We start from the raw sequence: 22,276 nt of genomic DNA, 5'->3' as shown, positions 1-22,276 counted from the left end.
GCTGCCTAATGATCACGTGACTGGTCACGTGACAGACCACGTGGGTGGTTAAGGGCGGGTCGAGCCGAATATTTGAATTCAAATCTCCCGCCATGTGTGACGTCATCAAAATGCTGGCTTCTGATTGGCTGCTCAAATCCCTGTCCCAGCTCGCCCGTATTCTCACTACTGCGATGGTGCTGCTATCTATCGGTCACCGTCTGAACTAACAACCCTGCACTCTGGTGGCAAGTCGAGGAACTCCCTCCACAAAAAAATGTCCCAGCTCGCCCATATTCTCTCTACTAACTTGAATTATAAATATCTAAGAAAATATCGATGTATATCACATTAATTGTATTTTTCAAATATTTCGAAATAATATTTGGATGTATCAATAAAAATAACTACTATATTTCTATCTATTAGTTTCGATATTTTTAAATTTTAAAAGAAGGGGAAGAGGGTTAACATTTAACAAAGAGATAGGTTTATACATATGTAAATAACTTTAGAAACACCCTCCTAGTGTGCATGCGTCAGTTTGAGGAGAAACTGGACCTCCAGATAGTCCAAGATTCAAAGAGGAGAAAAAAAAAAGTTATTTCACTCCAATTTGTTATTTTTTATTAAAATATATATATAGTTAGTTAGTAGTCAAAACTATTGACTCTGCCAACCATAATCAGGAGAGATAAAAAATGGAATATCATAGAAAATGCTGCTCCTATGAAGATAAACGTCATGAACTGCATTATAGTGCCTCTTGGACTTACAAATTCACCGATCAAGCCTACCAGTGAGAAATATTTTAGATTCATTAGTAATAAAATTATACTGGATTAAAATGACTTGTTCCAAATAAAGAATGATCAAAATTTTGAAAATTTATTTTGGGAAATATCCTATATGAATATAAATTATATGAAGATAATCTTTATAAAATACACTGTGGTGCGAGTGTAAAAACACTTGTACATCAAATACTTTATGAGATACAATTGTTCGTTGAGCAAAATATTTTTCAATAAAACGAGAAATAAACATTTTGTTCTTTAAAACTCCTTTGTGCTGGGTTTACTTAAAAAGCGTTCATTTGAGTGCTTAAAGACACATGAGTATCTATCATAGAAATTTTATCAAAATGAGCAAATACATTGTTTAGGTTTTTCCTATCATGAAATTAACTTCCGGTGGCATGTATCTCCAATAGTTCAACTCCTACTTTTCCAGGACATTTACAGTTGGACACGGTGTAAAGTCTAGAACAAGATATAATTATTTTCAAATAAAAAACAGCGGGAGTAAATAAGACAGAGTTTGTTTGTCGACCTATAAAATTCAACTAGCGACCTAAGCTGGCAGAGGTTCATGCTTCCAGGCTGTGGTGACTAGCTTCGGCTTACACTTTCTTTTAGCCTCTATATTTCGTTCAGGCTCCACAAAGTATTTTGTACACTGACGATGTCCCACTTAATCTATCGCTAATTGTTTGAGTATAAGTGAATGAGCATATACTCAATGATAAGGACTGACGTCATATTATTAGAAATGAAATGAGTGGTTCTTCTAAAAATAAAATCACGCATGGACTGATAAGTAATAGTACCAAAAAAGGATTCATAGCAATTGCTTTTTAGATGTAAAATACTTAGCTATTATAATGTTATTAATTTTGATAAAGTTGTATTAGAATAAATAATTTCAAATCGAATTTTCTAATATCAAAATTGAATCACTCAATTATGCCTTGCTTCGGAAACAATGAAAGATAGCGTTATTACTGATGAATAACAGGCGTTTTCTAGTTCAGTCAAGGAAGCCTAAAACAAATGCAAAACCCAAACAATCAAAAATTAAAAAGCTATCTCCCGTACGTTTTTTAGTACCACCAGTTAAGCACAGTAGATTTCGTACAAAAGTGGTCATATATTTTTTTTTTCTAAACTATATAATTTCTGAGATATAAAGCGGGAAAATGTAACCACATATTTTATTTCCAAAAAATTTTATTTTAAAAAAAAGTTTTATTCATCACAACCAACATAGCTAACATCAGATGTGTAGATGCAATAGAGTAGAGGAGGGGTATAAGTTATTAATCACAAATAGTGTCTCATGTTATCGGCATGCGATTGTTTAGCCATATTCTTCCCTTCCATATCTCAGAAAATATATATTTAATAAAAAAGTTTAATGGACATCTTCATCAATCATGAAAATTTTCTAGATATAGACTAAAATCTAATAAAACACGCAGTTTTGCTGTATCCATACCCTCCCCCCTTGATCCCAAACCAACATAAAACAGATTACTAGTTTATTGTTTTGATGTAAGGATTAGGTGCCTACCTTTACTGAACTAATATATGTTCCCTGCCAATCTCAGAAACAAGATAGTTTTTAAAAAAAGGAATATTGGTAGAAAATTTAATATACCTCAATTTGGTAAGAATATATTTTTCCCCAAACTTCTTAGTTTACGATATGTAAACAAAACTCTGATAAATGTATACATTTTTAACCCCTTTCACTCTCTCGAAATACTCTTCATTTTCCAGTTTGCGTCATAGACATTGCTTGATGCAAAGATTAGGTAAGTATTAAAATATGTAATAATGTGAACCCCTACTACAGATGAAGGCTCCAGTGCTTTTCAAAGAAGCACTGTTTTTAGAACAACGGTTGTACAAGGGGGTAATTTTTTCAAGATCAGGCTCAACCACCAGATTTTTCCACTACGCACTCTGGTTAGACCTCAGGAGGGCTTCATAAACCACAAGGGTTGACTCTCAGCTACTGTGTAACAGAAAATAAGTATCTGCCCTGTAGGATTCGAACCCTGGTTCTTCGATTTTTTTTTTTTTGTTTTTTTTTTCGGCCAAGACTCCTCATTGGAGTCCTATACTGCCTAACCATGGTTGGGGGCAAAGTTCTTCATTTTGTGGGACCGCCACTCAATGAAAAAAGTCAACGTCCCAGGCCGGATTCGAACCAGCACCGCCAATAGACATCAAATTGGCAAGACTGTGTATTAACCACTGAGCTATGGGTGGCCCCTTCGATTTGTTAGCATAGTGCCTTACCACAGTGCTACCGCGCTCACTTAAATAAAAATAATAAGCTGATAAAAATATTTAAAAAGTATATTTTAATGTTTTGAGAACTAATTAATCCGATGGAAAATGTTAAGAAATTCAAATACTTGGAAAAAATAATTAAAAGAACTAAACCATTTTCTTGAATAATTTTTCCAAAAAACATCTGCTATGGCAGAAAGGTTATAAAAGTTGGGAAAAGTGGACCTTTAAGGTGCCTCTAAACGCTCACCAAGCCGTGGCGAACTCACTCATGCGCGAGAATGTGGATGGGATGCTTGGCTTTGCTGGTACGAGTTCGACTAAATTTGTTGCCGATCCGTCGAGAGTCAGTTTTTGGACACAGATCAAAGGAGGTTCGTTAGAGCGCTTGTGTAGCATTTCCACCATTATTCTTTGTTTAGTTGCAACTGAGAACTGTTAAGAGGTTGAAGGTGTTTGTTGTTACTTATAAATATTATAAATTTATTCGTATTCCCATTATTTCCACCATAGTTGGGGGTCGAATTTTTTTCATTTTTGTGACCGCCACTCAATAAAAAAAGACAACGTCGCGATTCGAACCGGTACTGCCAATATATCTCAGATTGGTAAGACTGTACCCAATCATTGAGCTACGGGCGGCCCAAATACATTATTTGAATAAATAAAGATTACAATAAAAACTTCTGATCATCTAAAAGCACGTAGCATCTCTAGATGGCGCTTTTAAGCCCAGACGTATGCCTACTACAAAATCGACAAGCTGAGTTGTGAATAATTTGCTTAGAGATTCACCTCATAAGTAGACAGTAATAAATACATTAGTGGATCAGAGAATTGTAATCCTACGTTTAGGAATGTTTAATTGAATATTATTTCACAGTGCCTTCTCTGGAATTCTCGTCCTTCCCATTCCCTCTGTCCGGAATGAGAATTGAGAGCATTTGGCAAGACATTTTAATTACTTTTTGTCCAACTCTGGGTGAAACGGGAACACATGGTTTTAAAACGGGACTGTTCACCGAAAGAAAGTCGCCTAATCACCTTATTTATAATCATATTAATCCTCTCCAATTGAATAAACCGCTTTGACACAAGAAATATTGTTTAACTGTTCTTAGTTAAAATATAAATAAAGATTTCTTATACTTTCTTACAAATTTAGCCAGAAAATATTCAATTTCAAAAATTCAAATTTGTAATAACTATGACTAACAATGTTGTGAACACATATGAATGGTTTATGAGAAAAACGACCTGAGCCACGTTATACTTTTGGATTTATTAAAAAAATAGAACGTTCGATACAAAAATTATTAGTAAAGTAGTCTTCGAAATCAAAATTATCAACAGAGTAACATTCGATACCAAAATCATTAATAGAATACCTCAATACCCAAATTCACCACTTATGCTGATGACACATGTGTGCTCGCTGTTAATAATAACTCTTTGATTGCATCCCAAACTCTCTGATTAGAGATGGGATTCCATGTAACCGCCCTCGAAGAATGGTGTCGTAATTGGAGGATTAAAATAAATCCAAACAAATCCCATCAAATCACATTTGCCCTTCGTTGTAAACCTACCGACTGCCCTACAGTCTCCTTTAATAATGTTACTCTCACCCCTGTCGAACAGATCCGCTAACTTGAACTACATCTGGACAAACGACTAACCTGGAATCCTCACACAAAACTGAAACGACAGGAAACTGCACGATTTCGACTTTTACAGCACTTACTGGACAAACGGTCTAAACTTCCAATTCATTACAAAATACTGATCTACATTACTGTAATAAGGGCAATCTGGACATACGGAGTTGAGCTTTGGGGCTCTACTAAACCTTCGAATTCCTCTCGTATCCAATTATTGCAATCCAAAATCCTTCGTAAAATCCTAAATGCTCCTTTGTCACAAATAAAATCAAGACAATAAAGACCTTAATGTTCCACATGTAACTGATCTAGCCCGAACCAGATATCACTCCTTCCATTATAAACTCTCTAGTCACCCAAAACCACTAGTTTCTAACCTTGCTTCCTCTACCATTCCTGACAATCCTCCGAGGCACCTAAAAAAAAGACAGCCACGAGACCAGCTAATGTAAAATGTCATTAAAGTGCTACCAATGGGTAGTTTCTCTACACGTCTGTAACACTCCAATTTAACTGAGATCAGATTTACTAAATGTATTATAATGTACAGTGGCAAATTGCAATATTAAAAAAAAATACCCAAATTATAGCTTAAAAAAATTCTCACTTAATTGTAGCTGGTCATAAACTTCTAGTCAAGGTGCATATTTTTGTTTGTAACATTAGCTATAAATTTTAAAACCCATGTTATTTCATTTTAAAAGATGTTCGTAATTATTCAAATTAGTTTTCTTTTTTAATGAAATGTTATTTAAAATTTATAAATTATGATTGCGATCACATATACAAGTCCTATAGAAAATCGATTAGAAACATTATGAAATTAATTCAATTTACGACTTTTGTGCCATTGTCCTTGAATCAAAATTATGAAATTGGTTTTCTAAAGAGTGATTCTAATGAGTAAAACCTCTGTAGTTTTTTTAGCAAGATTATTCTAGAATATGCTTTCTAAATCACAATTACTTGTCCTAAATATTACGAATAATATTAGTGATAACAGTTATTCTCTTACCAAGCCCTTGGAGGTACACCATGCCAAAGAACATGCAGAAAGCATGGACATTTATTGTGCTACTCCAGTCAATACTTCCACAATTGGAGAGGACGGCGATAATGAGGAAAAGTGCAATAAGGCCGGAACATTGTGCTATGATAAAGACGGTATACCGAGCGATTGCGCTTCCTTCCATTTTCAACACAGCACTAACACTAAAACCTTCACCCAAACCACTTCACATTATCTCATTACTTATCAAATAAACCTCAAGTGTTTATGATGACTAAATTACAATTTATCCCTCTCTGTATTTTTATACCTGCACTTCTGTTTCCTTTATATTTAACATAGTAGTCTCAAAACAACAGACCTCAGAACATGTTATCTCTCTAGCACTTCCAATTTAATTTGATCACGTTGTAAAATTTACTAAATATATTAACAGATAGTCAAGATCCACAGAATTAAACTAACACAAGGTTGGTGATTCAGAAGTGCTTGATATATTTGACGATACAGAATAAATAGATCCCATTTTAAAATGTGCGCCAAATAATAGCAATTTTCCGAATAAATCATAATGAGGCACATGAATGATTTTTGTGAAATAATGCTGCAATATAAGTACAATTTACAATTACGGCAATTTCATTCTAGTGAAATTAGTTTGATTAGGATTTACAGACAATTTAATATGTTTTATTGCAGTGACTTCCATGTTTAGTATGTTGGGGCAAAAGTGTTGTGGAATTTATGAAGGGTTTTTATAAATAAAAACGAGAGTGTGTTTTCATAAACAGACTGTTCTAGAACAAACAGAACAGTATCAGTGTCATCATTAACAATTTTATTTACTAACCAGAATAATAAAACCTATTTTCTATAACAAAAAAGGACTTCCTCTAGATAATTGTAAATAATTTCATCATTAACTTCATTAATTATATTTAGTTTTCCAAAATTAGGTTTCCATATTTCGTTGCTTAATATCTCGTAAGCTCAAAAACATTTTTATACTATTTAAAAAAATATCTAAACAAATCTTGAAAGAATTCATTAAGTCTGAAAAAAATTATGTTGGTATCCTACAAAATTATGTTTGAGATAAGAACTTTCAAGAATGATGCCTTCACAGCTGGCCTAAGCTCATTTACTATATAAGCTATATACATACAAAAAATATATAAAATTGTTTTCTATATAGTGATAAATTGCTATGTTCATTATAACATAATCACTTTTGTTCAAGAAATTTGAATAAACAAGGTATGTACTTCTAAAAAATCAGAAAAATAAAGGAGTTAAACTAGGCAGCAGATAAACACAATAAGATCTTTCTTCAGGGACCAACTATAAACTTTGTCAAATCTGTGGCCTGATATTCTTGGGAGACAGGAGGCCTCCTAAACCATGTAGCAAAGAAGCATCCCAGGAAGGCAAATAACAAGCTTAGGGGCTTAGTTAAAAATGAAAAGAACAATAAAAATCTTTCACTTACCACCTTGAAATGAAATTAATCTTTCGACATTTCAAAACAGCTATTTCTTTTTATTTAGGACGACAATGCCCTTACTATATATTATAAAGATGAGTGAAAGTAAAATCTGATTATTGCAATAGATATCATATAAAAACAATCATCATTCAATAGTTTATTATTATTAACAATGAGAGATGTTTAATTTTTCATATAAACAAACTTAAAGCTACTTAAAAAATGTGATCGATTTTTTTTATTTCCTGCGATTTTAAAAATTCGTATTTAAGGTTTTCTTTTGGTGTGAAAACGATTATCAACTAGAATACAACAGTTTAACAAAACCATATACTATGGAATGAGATCAAGCGCTTTCGACTATTGCATTTTCTCATTTAGTTAATTATCAAATTATTTCATAATTCATATTGAAACATTTTATATTACAACAAACAATAAGAGATGGTTGATTATTTCATATAAACAAAATAAAAGGTATTTCAATACAATTTGTTTTGGAAAATTCAGAATGTATGCCTTTTCATAATATTTCAATTAGGAAAACACCTAGCTGATATTAAAGATCACTTAATTGTAAACTGATATTCTGACATTAAAAATTGTATGAACCGTCAGGAAAGAGAAACCCTTTCTGTTAATTTTTTATTTATTTATATCATCAAAACATTAAGGTGAAATATTTATATTTAGAATTAAAAAAGAAAAGTGAAAGATTCTTAAATAAAAAAAAAATGTATAGTACATAAAATTAAAACAAATCTTTTAATTCTTTGGAATAACATTAAAAAAAAAAGACAATGAACTTGGAGGTATTTAACTAAAATCAACTACCAAATTAAATAAACAATTTTCTTTCCTACTCTATCATACCCTTCATTTAAATTCTTTTACCTTTATTTATATTGTAATTCTAATTGTTTAATTCAGCATTTATTTTGTTTTAATTTAATTCCTTTTTTTCTCCTAAGTATACCAGTTGATAGGGCTCAATATAAAACATCTTAGGACATAAAAAATAAGAAAATAATTGTATTTCCTCTCTTTTTAACAGTTTCCAAATCAAGAACAACTTAATCTGCATATAGTGATCTAAAAATTTTTTTTTAATGTTCTTAGTAAGAACGTATACTAAGGTAAGGCAGTAATATAGATGTATAAGACATCATTAGAAAGCTTAAGGTCTAAAAAATATTTATATGTAACATAAAAGGCCTTATAAGGTAATGAACAGTGTTGAAAATCACCTAACTGGTGAGCCTAGTATGGTTTTTCATTCCATCAGTTTGATATATGTTTTCATAGTTTTTATAACAATAATCAGAAGAAAAATGGTCGCTGATAATGAAGACATTGCAAGCTATTTTGTAGATTTTACTAAATTATGGCAGATTACCACATATTTAAACTAGTCTTTCAAGCACATCCTACATCAAGAAGTACCTCAATGAGAGGTACAAAAAAAAACAAAAAAACATTTACTATTTTTCTTTCAATTTTCTTCAAGTTTAAAGGAACATGGAAATCTTAGATTAGAGAATTAGCTTCTCAAGGTTTGTTACTCACAATGCTTACACTTAAATTTTTTGCATGGTCTCTCCTGGTGTATAAGATACAAATTTAAGAAAAACACTAATACTTTAACCTTATGTTAATTAAAAATATAAAGATGGAGATAAAAAAAGAGGTATAAGTATAAGGGGAAAAGTGATTTACCTCCTTTATTATCTTTATCTTTAACCACTGTATTTATAGAAGTAAAAGAAAATTTGTAATTTTAATAAATTTTATTTTAATTTTGTAAACATTGAAAAGCAAAATGGCAACATGTATGCGTTATATAAATTTTTATAAGTTTTTTTTTTTTAATTTAACCAAGTAATAACTGACATATTATTAAATGAAAATGGTAAGAATTTATTTCAAAAACCAAAATTAGGAAAAAAAAATTAAGGCAAACAAGAAAATAATACTACGAATTCATTTAAATATTTATATAAGCTAAATCCTTCTTTATGAATACACTATACTGGATTGTAAATTATGAATAACTAGAATTTAACGTTATTCATTTTTTAAATTAAACTTTTATTAATTACACTTAACTGTAAAAATGTCACAGCCATCTGAATATTTAGTATTTATACATATTCACAATAAAAAATAATAACTATGTTTTTTTTATATACAATTATGTACACATTACAGAAAAACTAGGAATTAGACGTTCTCGATTTCTTGCTGTTCCTTTCAAAAAGGAACCCGAAAATGTCCTCTATCTTTTCTGCTCGCCCTGCATCAAATTGGAGATTACGCTCTTTTGCATCTGTAAGCAGTTCTTTCCAAATGTCTGTAGTCTGAAAAAATAAGTTAAAACGGGTCATTAATTTAAGAGAAAATGAAAGATAACATACACACATAGGTTAGCATGGCTACTACACAAGGATGACACATAAATCATAAGGCATTCCCTATTTTTCAGGGTTGGAGTCTGAAAACCATATATGGTGCATCACCATGTGATGGTTAAGGGTGTGTTTACTATATATTGGAAGAGCAAGGGAAGCTACTGTTTGATGGACCATGTTGTTGGATTAAGGACAATACTGGCCTAGATGCTATAGGTGTCATAAAGAGCCACCTTCAATTCAAGAAGTTTAACCAACTCAAAGAAAATTAATTATTTGCAAAAGATCTACACATCACATATTAGTATCTACAAATGACAAGAGAGTCCCTTTTTAATAGGAACTATGTAGTCGTCATTTTCTTGTTATTCCATGAGAATTTAATACATGAGCAGTAACATGGGATGTAGAGGGACCAATAAGAGATATATATTCACTGGACATGATGTTATCTGTATTTTATTTAACTTGCTTAAACATTTTCCTATTTTGACATAGAATATTTTTTCTACATTAAGCAGGTAAATTTTCATTATTTTTATCTTCTATCAGAAAGTAAACATCATAAGAGTTACTGAAAAATGTATTTCTTTAATTAAAAAATATAACATATATTTGAAATCTTCTATCTTTCAACATTTATGCATTATTATGGGTATACAATTTTTTAATGAAATAATTGAGTTTGCTTTCGTACTGTGTTAAATTAAAAAAAGTGTTTTAAAGAACAAATGCTTTAACTTTCTTTGTAAACTTCTTCAGAACAAGTGGGTTTGTTAAGCAAACAGAAAACAAAGAACAGCTATCAAAGCCACAAAAATTAACAAATACCATTCCACTAGATTTAAGACAGGAATTTCTATCAAACCATGGTGAGTTAACACTTAGACCGTGGGGCTCCCCTGCAAACCTATTTAAAAGTAAAATTTTTTTTCATTCTCTAGACATTTTGTTTCTTTTTCATTTAAATAAGCATTATATAATATACAAAATGTAATATTTAATCAAATAAAGTTTAAATACCTATTTTTTAACCATGAAAACTATTGTCATCATTTGTGTATGCAATCAGCTAATATATGAATGTTTTTCGGGTTTATTATCTCAATTACTGAATAAGGACTATAGAAAGTTACTATATATCACCACATTTTCTAAAATACATGTAGACAGCATGAAATAATCCAAAACTATGTAGAAAATGTTATTGGAAGTGTGTAAAATAAAATAATACATAAATAAACTAATGTATATATAAAAAAAAAATTTGAAGAAGCATAAAAATTCTTAAAGACAGCAGAATCCAGAACAACCATAGCTGGTGGAAGCAAGGACAGGAATAAAAGGGACTAGAACAGGTGAAAGGGAGTTTCTAGAGCTCTTCCACCACTCCCAACGCAAGCTAGAAAAGTGATGTGTTGTCAACTTCAGACAAAGTGTTAAACTTAGAGGACTTTGTTCATGTTGAGGATGCCATGAATTTCCACAGAGCCTTAGCTGATACCCAATTCATCAGGATGAAGACATGGGAGATAACAAACAAGAACAATTGTGAACTTCAGTCACTATGAATCATCTCATAATTATTTCTCTTTACCTCAAACCCCCAGGGCAGGTACAAGTGATTGTTTTCCTCAGCCCGCATCATCATCGAAAATTCACTAGGAAATGCTTGAAGGAAGACACTCACTCAAAAGAAAATTACCGAGTTTTTCCAAAATAGAAATTTAACTATAGTATTTTCGTTTTTATGTTATTTATATTAGCCTTTACTGTATCTGTTTATATTGGAGAAAGATAGTCCGGGTGGCGGTCAATAAAGGTATCAAAATAGTAACAATAAACTATTTATTGTTAACCAACGTTCCGGCCCACTTTGCAGGGCTTCCCCGGACTATGTTCCTCTAATCTACTTCATACGGTCAACTATCTTCTTCCGGTATCTGTTTATAATTTCATACATTTAAAAACAAGGATCATGTTGTATGGCTACATACTTTTAATCAAACTCTTTTAACTTATTTTTAAAAACATTTTATCGAGGCGATTGTATTAATGAAGATACAAAAAGAATTCTTACATTGGACTTTAGCCATAGCTGTAAGAAAAGTTATGTGAGTGGATACATAAGATTTTACATTTTTTTTAAATATTTAAATTCAATTCTCCAATCCAATGAAGTAATTTAATGGGAAATAGCAATATGAATAAAAAAATCTCAAAATGAAACAAGAGTTGTGACAACTTCAATGTTCAAACTGAACACTTCACAGGGTGTCGAGCAAAATGGCTTGAAGAAATTCCCTGATTTTTCCAGGTTTCCCAGGTTTTTTTCTTAAAATTTCCAGTTTTATTCCAAATTCTCCCTGACCAAACAAAACTTACTTGTGCCTATAATATTTTTACCTCATCAAACATACATCAAATCCTAATGATTATACATTATTCACTACAATAATTTTTTAAGACATTACAATAATTTATCAAATGTTGATACAATTAAACTTAGGATTGGGGGGAGGGGCATGGAGGTTTACGTATTTTAAATAATTGTATTTACATATTTTACAAAAATCAAAAATGTTCATATTAAAAATCGTTATAGTGGGTCAGTCAGTCATCAACGTATCAGTATTGTTAAGGCTCTCAACATCATGAGTCTAGAAATGTTCAATGCCATAAGAGAGATCGTTATTAAAGATATCCAGTGTATATACAAATGGTGTAGGTGTTTAAGGATGATAAAGTTAACTCCCAAAGCAACAAAAAAAAGCTCATACAGATAATGGTCCAATTTTCTACAGGAAAGTAGATAAATATTTTGTGTTTTTTCAGGACCTAATAAAAGAGGCATTTTCATAGAAAATTTACTTTTAAAACAATTTTATAAGGGTGATTTTTTTGCCTCAACGAGTCCTGAAGCAAAAAAATCCCGACTAAATATTGTAAGTAAAACTATTGTGAACGGTTATGGAAAGTTTAAGCATAAACAATGCAGAATATCAATCAAACATAAATAGCCAAAAAAAATAAAAAATGTCTTTTTACTTTTACTACTTAGAAAACGTCTTCATGTTACAAGTTTATGTTTAATTTGTGATTTAATCCTTTAATTTGAAGAAATCTGTAGCTGAGACACATTGATTGTTTGTAGAAGCATATGGTGAGGCTGCTCAAAATGACAGAAGTTGTTAAGAGTGCTTTCAAAAATTTAAAAACAATGAGTTTGATGTGGAAAACAGAGGACAATGAAAGGCCAAATGTGTACAAAGACACAGAATTGGAAGTATTATTGGAGGAAGATTCGTCCCAAAAACAGAATGAACTTTTATTAGTTAAATATCTTTTATTAAAGACTAAATAAATAAATATCTCACTTTAACTTCATGAAAAACTTCTATTTCTTAGACATATTACAGTAGCAACTAAAATATTATATTAAATAGCACCTTCTAAAACAAGAAATGTTTTCAAGTCACCTTAATTTAATGACAAAAGTCAAATAAAAATAGAAGATATATTTATCATTTTACCTGAAGTGAAGTGAAATTGCCAACAATGTACATTGCTTTCCTTGCTCTTGTTAGGGCAACATTGAGCCGTTGATGATCATTGAGGAAACCAACACCTGAAGTCCTTACAATGGATAATAATATTACATCCCGCTCCTGGCCTTGATAACTGTCTATAGTATTCACACTAAGTTGCTTAAGCAGTTTTCTGAAAACAGTAAAATAAATACATATATTCCTATCATATGATTCTTTGTTAGCTAAAAAAGATGTTTTCAATCCCATTTCTTGTTTTAACACAAATTAAATTCAAGAGAGTTTATAAATAAAAAAAGTCTACCAAGTACACGGGTCGGGTTAATGATTTGTCATTTGGGAATAAAATCTATGGAAAGAGCCAATGAAACAAGCGAATCCAGAAAATTAGTTTTTCACATAGGTAAGTGAAAATAGTTGATAAAATATGATCAAATCTATTCTATACTATCCCTAATCTCCAGTTTTTCTTCAACTTTGAGCTAAATCAGAAGAGACTTTGTCATAATATAGATGTGACAAGGAAAATATGTTTGCAAATGTGGAAGTGAAATTAGAGCATGAAATTTGCAAAAAATTATACTAAACCGTGCCAACATTAATCTTTAACCTCCCTCAAACTTTAGGCCGAATAGGATGAGCCATTATTGAAATATACAAGAGTCAAAGAAAATACATTTGTGAATATGTAAGCAAGAGTAATGGGCGGAATCTGAGAAAATTCATACAGATCATTCTAACACTGGTCTCCACTTTCCTACAAATTTGTTTTTGAAATATAAGTGTGCTGAGGGAAAAATGTGTTTACACATTTATAAGGCAAACCAACTAGTATCAACCCACACAATCCCTGAAGATTTCATCAAAATCAGAATAACAGTTGAAACAAATCAGCCCAAATACAAATTTGATTACGGACAGAAAGACAGATGTCTACATGTAAAATGTGAGTGAAAATTTTCGTTTCTGAGGACATACATTTCTTTCAATTTCTGAATAAATAAAAACATTCCCTACTTTTTGTGGTTTTATTGATTTATTATTACTTTTTAAAGAGTAGTACTGTTGATTCTTTATATAAAAAAACAAATTATGTCTTTTTAGAATTCACTTGTTTCGTTAATTAACCTTTATATATTTTTTTAATTAATTTCTCTGTTATAACAAGAATGAACTGTTAAAACAAACAAAAAATTGGTTACATTTATTTCTTATAGTAATATGTTATATACATTTATTTCCTTATCAGTAGGATGATTGGCATAACTAGGCAAAATTTCTTGTTAGAATGTTCAAAAGAATTTTTTTTTCAATATAAAGTAATCAATTTTGATTAAAGTTCACATAAATTCTGTTGTTTTGGATATGGTGAACATTGATTGGTAGTATCATTTGATATAAATATGTTGAGTTTAACATTTAAAATACAGATTATTTGATTAACAATCTGTAAGTAATTATTCGTTAATTTAATAAAGAAATATATATGTCTCAGGATTAAGTTATTTCTAAAACCAATAAATACTTGCAATTGTACTTAAGCATTATAGCAGTAAGACAAAGGAAAGACAAGTAACTAGTAAAATATTTATAAAATAAACTCTGATGATAATTTAATTTCTGGAGAACAAACCCTCTACTTCCCAAGACTAACCTTCAGTGCTTTCCACAAGAAACTGAAATGTCTGAAAGGTACTTTTTTTGAATTTTAATTTTAATTAAGAAATGGAATCTTTATTATTTCCAAACAAGTCCATAACATAACAATAAACATTACTAACTTCTCAACAAAAATATCCTGAATTAGCGATCGCTGCTTCTGATAAGGGACTATAAGGCCAACACTTAGTCCTTTCATACCTGGTTCCGAAAGCAATTTACTGGCCATCTCTACAATCAGTTTTGCTTCACTTAAGTTTGTTTCACTGAAAAAGAAAATAAATTGGCAATGAATTACTTCACCCTAAATGAAAAAAAGTAATAATTTTCATAAATAAGCATCTTAATAAGATGAACCAACATCAATTAGTTCATGAACCAGTCAATAGGCCAAAGAACATTTTTTTCTCAAACTTGGACCTTCAATAAAAACTTAAAAAAAAAAAATAAATAAAATAAATCAAAAGAAAATTACAAAGCTGAAAGAATTAGTCTAAAGATCAGATTTACCTTGAATCCTGTACAAGTGTGTGCTTAATGATGGCATATGGTTTAAACGATCTCTTTATTGCCAAGAAGGGAGGAGTGGTCAACTGACCGTTGTAAAACGCCTTGGAAGGAAACTTAGCAATTTCTGGATGCATGCGGTGCTGTGCAGTCAGCATATAGACAGGTGCTGAAGGTATGCCGTTCCAAACCTTGTATAGCCTTGCAAATAATGATTGGCACAACCCTAACTTCTTTGCTGTCTGCAAATAGTTTTTAAAAATATGAAAATATATAATATAGTAAAAGATTTGAATTAAAGCTAGAATGGAAAAATAATCAATGATAGTAAACTGTGATGGTATAATCACAACAATGGGCAAAATTAGTATGGATATAATATAAAATGTAAGCAGCAGAGCTATATCACTAAAGTCTTATATTTTCTCCTATTACGAAAACAGATAAAATGTTATATTTTTCATTAATAATTAAAAGCATAAAAATAAATTGTAAGGTGGAGGTTTAAACCCACATCACTAACACTGATCTAATTGAGATAAACATGCTAAAATTCAGATTGGGAGGGGAATGGATGTAGAGAAATATCAAATCATAAAAAAATAGTGGGAGAGAGAGAAAAAAGTTTAGATCTCCAAATGGCACTTCTCTCATTTCAATTCACTTACAAATTATGTATTTGTATGAAATATCATTGAAAAAACATTTGAACACAACTTAATTTTTACTGAAATTCCTCTCTACATCTATGGTATTTCTGCCTAGAATACAACTCTACATATATAATTTCAGCTCATATGATCTGAAGGGAGATTCTGTAGGCAGCCAAATGAAGCAGGAGTAATATATTCAATATACATCCGAGAAACTGTGTCCCAGGGCTTATGGGTTTATTAAGTTCTCATCCCCTCCGGCAGCTGGCGGAAACAAAGCTGATATTTGTTATTCGCACCTAGAGAAACCCTAATATACTAATTTAAATAGAAATAGAAAAATAAAAAAATATTGTTTCAAATTTTTGCTTTATCGAATGGCAGATGAAAGTTGTGTTTATATCATGTGAGAGGTGACAAAGCGAAACTCCCTGATTTTAAGTTCTTGAGCAAATTTGTTTTTGGGGTCCATGGTGGATTTGTTTTTAGGGCCTGTGGCAGAAACTATTTCAAGTTTTTGGGCAAATATATAGGAACAATGTTTTTCCGCCTATCGTAATTACATTTCATAAAATTGATATGATGCGACAGTTCACTGTCAAGGCCTATACATATGACAGTTAATGCAACTGTTAGTCCACTTCCATTACTAGCATTATTAATGATAATGTCAAACCCAGTCTGACAGTAAAACTGTCTTGATAGTAATTGCTGTCATGATTTTAACTATCAAGTAGTTATACTATAGTAGTGGCTAACACTTTTACCACAATAACTGAAAGTGTAGGATAGTTCACTGCCAAGGCATATACATGTGATTTTTAAAGCAGCAGTTACTTCATGACTTTACTTGTACTATAAACGATTATGCCCCAACCCAATGTGACATGACTAACTATGATATAGTTACACCGTCAAAATGCTATCAATATATTAATAATACTTAACTTTAAATCCATTTTTCACAGTCGAGATACAATATCATTTGGTTTTTCTCTGTATAATGAGGTCCAATTAAATACTTTGCTGGTTAAAACATTACAAAAATTCAACAAAATAGAAAAAGGGCCAATCATTAATACAATTATTAATTAATGGATTGAGATTTATCAATAAAATTAATTGACTAAAGCTAGATGCTGGTACCTAAGGGTATATTAATCCTGAGATAATTGAAATAACAGAATAATATTTAGCCAGCATTACAAAAATATATAAAATGTATATATGATGTGGATATCTGCCAAAGTTAAAATAATACCTGTGAAGCTACAAATGGCGGTAGCTGCTGAGGGTCGCCAACTAAAATAAAGTTTTTGACATCGTAGACCAGTGGCAGGAGTGAATCTGCTTCTGTAGCCTGAGTTGCCTCATCTATTATACATACCCCCACTTCTCTCTTCTCATCTCCTGACCTATTAAAACAGAGTACCATTTCTCTTATAGCCATTAATTTTCTAGTTCTTCAATCCATACTGGAATTTGTCTACTATATTTTCAAAAAATAGTTATGTACGATTTTGATATATTCTCTAACTGATTAAAATATAAAAATACTAAATAAAGATGTATGAAAACATTCATTAACTAGACATAAAAATATAGAAATTCCATGGCCACAGTCCAATGATGCTATTAGTCCTGTCCTCCTCAATCCAGGTGTTTCAATCTTCTTTTCTTCAGTCTTTTATTTATTTTCAGTTGGTTTCTCGCATCGGAAGTCACATGATCCATCCACCACCAAAGTCTAGGTTTGCAAAAGTTCCCATTCAGGAAAGTTTGGGATATATTCATTAATCATTCAGGCAGCACATCCAGCCTCGCAAATCTTAATGATTTAATGATATTTGCTTTCACAAATAACTCAATATTCTTTTTTCTTCCTTGAACCTGAGAGGAATATGAGGAGAACTTTTCTTCCAAAAATGAGGATTTCATTCTTCTTGGTTTTCATTAGGCTCAAAGTCCCTGAAGAGTAAATGAGAACAGAATGGATCAACATCCAATAAAATAATATCTTCCTCATGATAAATTGTGAGGTGAGGATTTTCTAATAGCTCTTCTTTACAATTCTTCAGTCAAGTCTCTTTCAATCTTAAAAATAATAACAGTAGTGAAGAAAGTACCTAAACCAATTCTAGTGAATTTTAGGAATACCTAGCAAGTTACTATGGTGGAATGTAAACTAATATTTTGAAGACATTTTTTTTTACTAAAAAAATTAATTCAGGTATATATATATATATAATTAAAAATATAAAATAACAAATATTGAGTGAAATATATAAATTGAACTTGGTTTGCATTGACGTGCCAAAACATAAAAATTAAGGGTTCCATGTTGATATCTCTCAGTAAAACATATGAATTTACATGTAAACTCTCTAGCACTACTAATAGTCTATACAAAAATTTAAGGATTAAATAAAAAAATTTAGAACCCATACAAACCTTGACATTTCACTGAATGCCTTTGTTATTCTTCTCTGGGCACAAGATCCTAGCGTAGTAGCAATGATGTCAGAATGGTATATTACCTTCATCTCTTCATCGAAAACCATTCTCTCAATTTCTTTCTGTCGTGTTTCGTTACTAGAATCTTTATTATTCTAAAGGCAAAGAGATATATACTTTTTAGGTATTCTGATTTTTAACAGGGTAAATATCTAATATTATAAGAGATGGTCATGGCAGTAATAAAAGAAAACAAGAAATATAATGAAAAGAATAGTTTTTGGATTATTGGTATACGGATGGATGGTTTTTGACTGCTACTTTTACCACCTTTTTCTACATTAATAAGGTCAACTATTTTACAAATAAGCCAGCCCTATATTTCAAGGGAATGTAGAAGATAAGTATTGGTTAAGAAGAAAAATCAAATTTATTATTTTATTTAACTAATAACCCTAATGTGCTGTTGTAAATAGAAATTTAGAAGTGACTTATTAATAAACTAATTCAAAACCAAGTAAAACATTCTCCAAATGACACAATTCCAAGTAGCACTAATAATCATAATGCACTTGTGCAAATAAAAGTATGACAATAAGTTCTTAATAAGCACTCTACGAAAATGAAACTCAATAAATGATCTAATGATTAGTGAAAAAAATTTAGACACTTTAAATTATAAAATCGATACTTAAAATAGGAAAAAAAATGGTAAATTAAGGGGTTTTTTTACCATAAAGTCTCATTTCTTGTTTTCTATTATTCATTTATTTGTTTTTATAAACTTCTTGATGGTAGATGTAAGATGATTTACTATAAATATTGTAAAAGCACTCATATCTTCCTTATACATATTCTAAACTATATTATTAAACTATAAAATCTTTAATAAAAGATCCGTAACACAATTTGGACATCATAATTTTTTTAACAGAACCAGTTATTAAATTGGTTAAATCATATATTAAAAAACATAATAAAATTATGGAAGATACTAATAAACGTGATAGCAAAGTTCATACATATTTTACAAACATTTATAATAAATATTTTGATTGTTTCCTAGATATTAAGATATATTTAATAAATTTAAAAGTGAATAAACATATAGAAGCCACTTTCAGTAACCCATATAATATAAAGATGGAAATATCTTTGTGACATGGTCACAATAATTTCAAATAATATTAGTTCACAATTACTGATGGACCATATTAGTAGCAAAATAGTCGAAAACTATAATAATTTATACAAAGAAAATAGAATATTCAATTTATCCGAATATCAGAGTTCATTTAACATTATTAATTTTCTCAGCCTGGGTGAATCATTTAATTTGTTTCCATCTTATAGCAACAAAAATATAATAGAACTAATGACGTATTTTGAAAATCTATTAGATAATCTTGATAACAATAAAAACACACTTAGAAATAATATAAATAAATGTATACTTACTTTTATTAATGATGGATAAAACAATAATAAATACAACAACTATATTCATATTACCTTAATCCATTTTTTAAAAATGATAGAATAGAACATCAATCAATGTAATTCGGTAATATAAGGTAAGATAGGTAAATAAGGTCAAAAGAAAAATTTAGATGTAGATATATAAATAACAGAGTCTGAAGAAACTAATAAAATTGAGGAAAGAAAAGAGTAATGATTAGAAAAATAATTTTCACATGATGACTAACATAAAAAATTAATTTTATACACTAATACTTTATGAAATACACAAAAACATAAAAATTTATTTTAATTATAAAAAAAAAAGAATGAGATAAGGTATCTTTAATATACTTTAGTTTTTAGCAAAGGAAATTAATTTAAAAACATTCTAGGATTACAGGAAGATGTTGAAAAGTATATCTCAGCTCAAGTTTGTTTTAAAGAAAAAGAAGTGTAGCGGAATAGAAGTCTGTTATTTTAAAGCACATGGTGAAGGTGTTTGAGAAGAAAATTTAGAAATGAGCGAGAGAGACAGATATATAACAAAGATTTTAGATGTGCATTGATAAAGAGATTTATAAACTAAAAATAAAAAAACTGAATGTTCTTGTAAGCATCTTCAAGAGGTAGTGGAAGGCATACATGGTTATGTTATTTAAATTTAATACAATATATATTTTTTTCAGTGATTAGAGCTCAAATTATTACTAAACATTCACGGGATGACCTCATAGTAATAAAAACTATCAAACATGAAAATCTATTGAAATGTCAGTTTCAAAAATCCTAACATGGTCACAAACATATTGGCCGGGCCAAACACGTTACCATCCTTATGGTTAAACATAGTTTGATAATAAAGTAATACTACGAATGTGATGAGGGTACTTACAACAAGAGCTTCAAGGCAAGCAATTCTTTTCTGAACCTGTTCATATTTTTTCTTGTAACTTTCAATTTTTGGAGATTCAGGATTTTCAAGAGCCGTAGCAACCATTCGTTCAGTTGCCTTCTTGAGGGAAAGCTAAGAAAAAAAAAAGAATTATGATCTGATTCGTCCACAATGAACTGGGAAATTTTAAAATGAGTAGTAGCAAACTTTTTATAAATGGTATATATAATCTCTAAACAGCCATACACACGACTTTTATATGAAAAATATCAAGAAGAAAAGAAGCTTTTTACTAATTTTAAACTCTTGGGAAAAATAAAACAAGAAGCTTTTCTATTTATGTATGTTTCGATTAATGGCAATCGATTGATAAAAAATTTTGGGTGGAAAAGTTGAGGTTATAATTTTAAACTTGTCTACTTACAAAATTATTCAATAAACCATAGAAGTAAATAAAATAGAAAAAAAAAAAAACAGAATCGTAGCAATAATGATTTTTTAAATAATAATAATTAATAATTGCCTTAAATTATTGATTTTATTAAATTTAGTAATTTAATTATTATACATTTTACAGCACCCTTGTGGCGTGTGCACTTACCGCACCCAATTTGAGAACCACTGTCTGATGAAAATAAACCAAACATTTTTACTTCATGTGTTAGGTCTTGTATATGTATCTAATGAAGGTATCATTTGTCGCTAATTTCACATTTAGATATATACATGAGCTTTTTATGGGATCATTAAAAATGTTAGATAATATTAAAGCTTTATGAATACTATTGACTCAATGAAGGAATAAACAAATCTCTAAAGGTTGGGTACTAACCTTAGTGTAGGGTAGTTAACCTATATGTGTGGTCAGGAAAGGCAAATGTTTTAAAAATAATTACTGATTATTTTTATGATTTTTAAAAACTTAATCCACTTTGACTATGTAAAATAACATGTTTCAATGGGTAAAATTTGAAATACACAAATGTTTACTACCTCAACATATATTATTTAATATTTATTTATTTAATAAGTTAATTATTAATCAATCTTTTTAATATTTTCCATACTATTCAAGAGGTAATTGTTTAATTTCAAGTGTTTCTATTCTGTTCTCAGTTGGTAACAATGAACACCTTTTGCTTTTATTCAATATGAGATGTAAAATATCACAACAATATACAATATATGCATACATTGTATATATATACTTTATCTTCTGTAGTAAGATAAAGAAGAAGAAGCGAGCATGAATTTTTAAATAATTTGAGCATAATACATCATGCAAAAAGCATAATATATGCAAACATTGTTGCATTAGTATTAGATACATGTAAATACAAAATTTAACAGAAGTTGATATATAAAAAGTTATTTACAAAACAAAAGAAAGAACATTAGACAAAACAAGTGATAAGAGAAAAAAGAAATAGTAATAACAAATACAATACAGTAAAGAAAATGTTTCTATCACATTAAAAA

The 22,276-nt window shown here is 30.0% G+C and overlaps 1 protein-coding gene across 1 annotated transcript in view; it reads right to left on the bottom strand.

Annotated features, from left to right (window-relative positions):
- Window positions 1–8,983: 8,983 nt before the first annotated feature.
- Window positions 8,984–22,276, bottom strand: part of LOC106686254 (uncharacterized) — a 61,896-nt gene continuing 48,603 nt past the window's right edge. Inside the window, exons 15-21 of the mRNA XM_014429443.3 lie at window positions 20,798–20,929; window positions 18,442–18,599; window positions 17,252–17,405; window positions 15,341–15,579; window positions 14,953–15,096; window positions 13,157–13,343; window positions 8,984–9,572 (exon numbers count right to left, since the gene is read on the bottom strand). Of these exons, the coding sequence (XP_014284929.1) occupies window positions 9,429–9,572; window positions 13,157–13,343; window positions 14,953–15,096; window positions 15,341–15,579; window positions 17,252–17,405; window positions 18,442–18,599; window positions 20,798–20,929 (1,158 nt within the window). The 3' untranslated portion in view covers window positions 8,984–9,428. The remainder of the gene's footprint in view (window positions 9,573–13,156; window positions 13,344–14,952; window positions 15,097–15,340; window positions 15,580–17,251; window positions 17,406–18,441; window positions 18,600–20,797; window positions 20,930–22,276) is intronic.

Source organism: Halyomorpha halys, unplaced genomic scaffold, assembly GCF_000696795.3.
Source record: "Halyomorpha halys isolate HHAL.00 unplaced genomic scaffold, Hhal_1.1 Scaffold801.1, whole genome shotgun sequence".
Lineage (NCBI taxonomy): Eukaryota > Metazoa > Arthropoda > Insecta > Hemiptera > Pentatomidae > Halyomorpha > Halyomorpha halys.
Note: the sequence above shows the minus strand (reverse complement) of the source record. Positions and strands in the feature narration are given on the sequence as shown.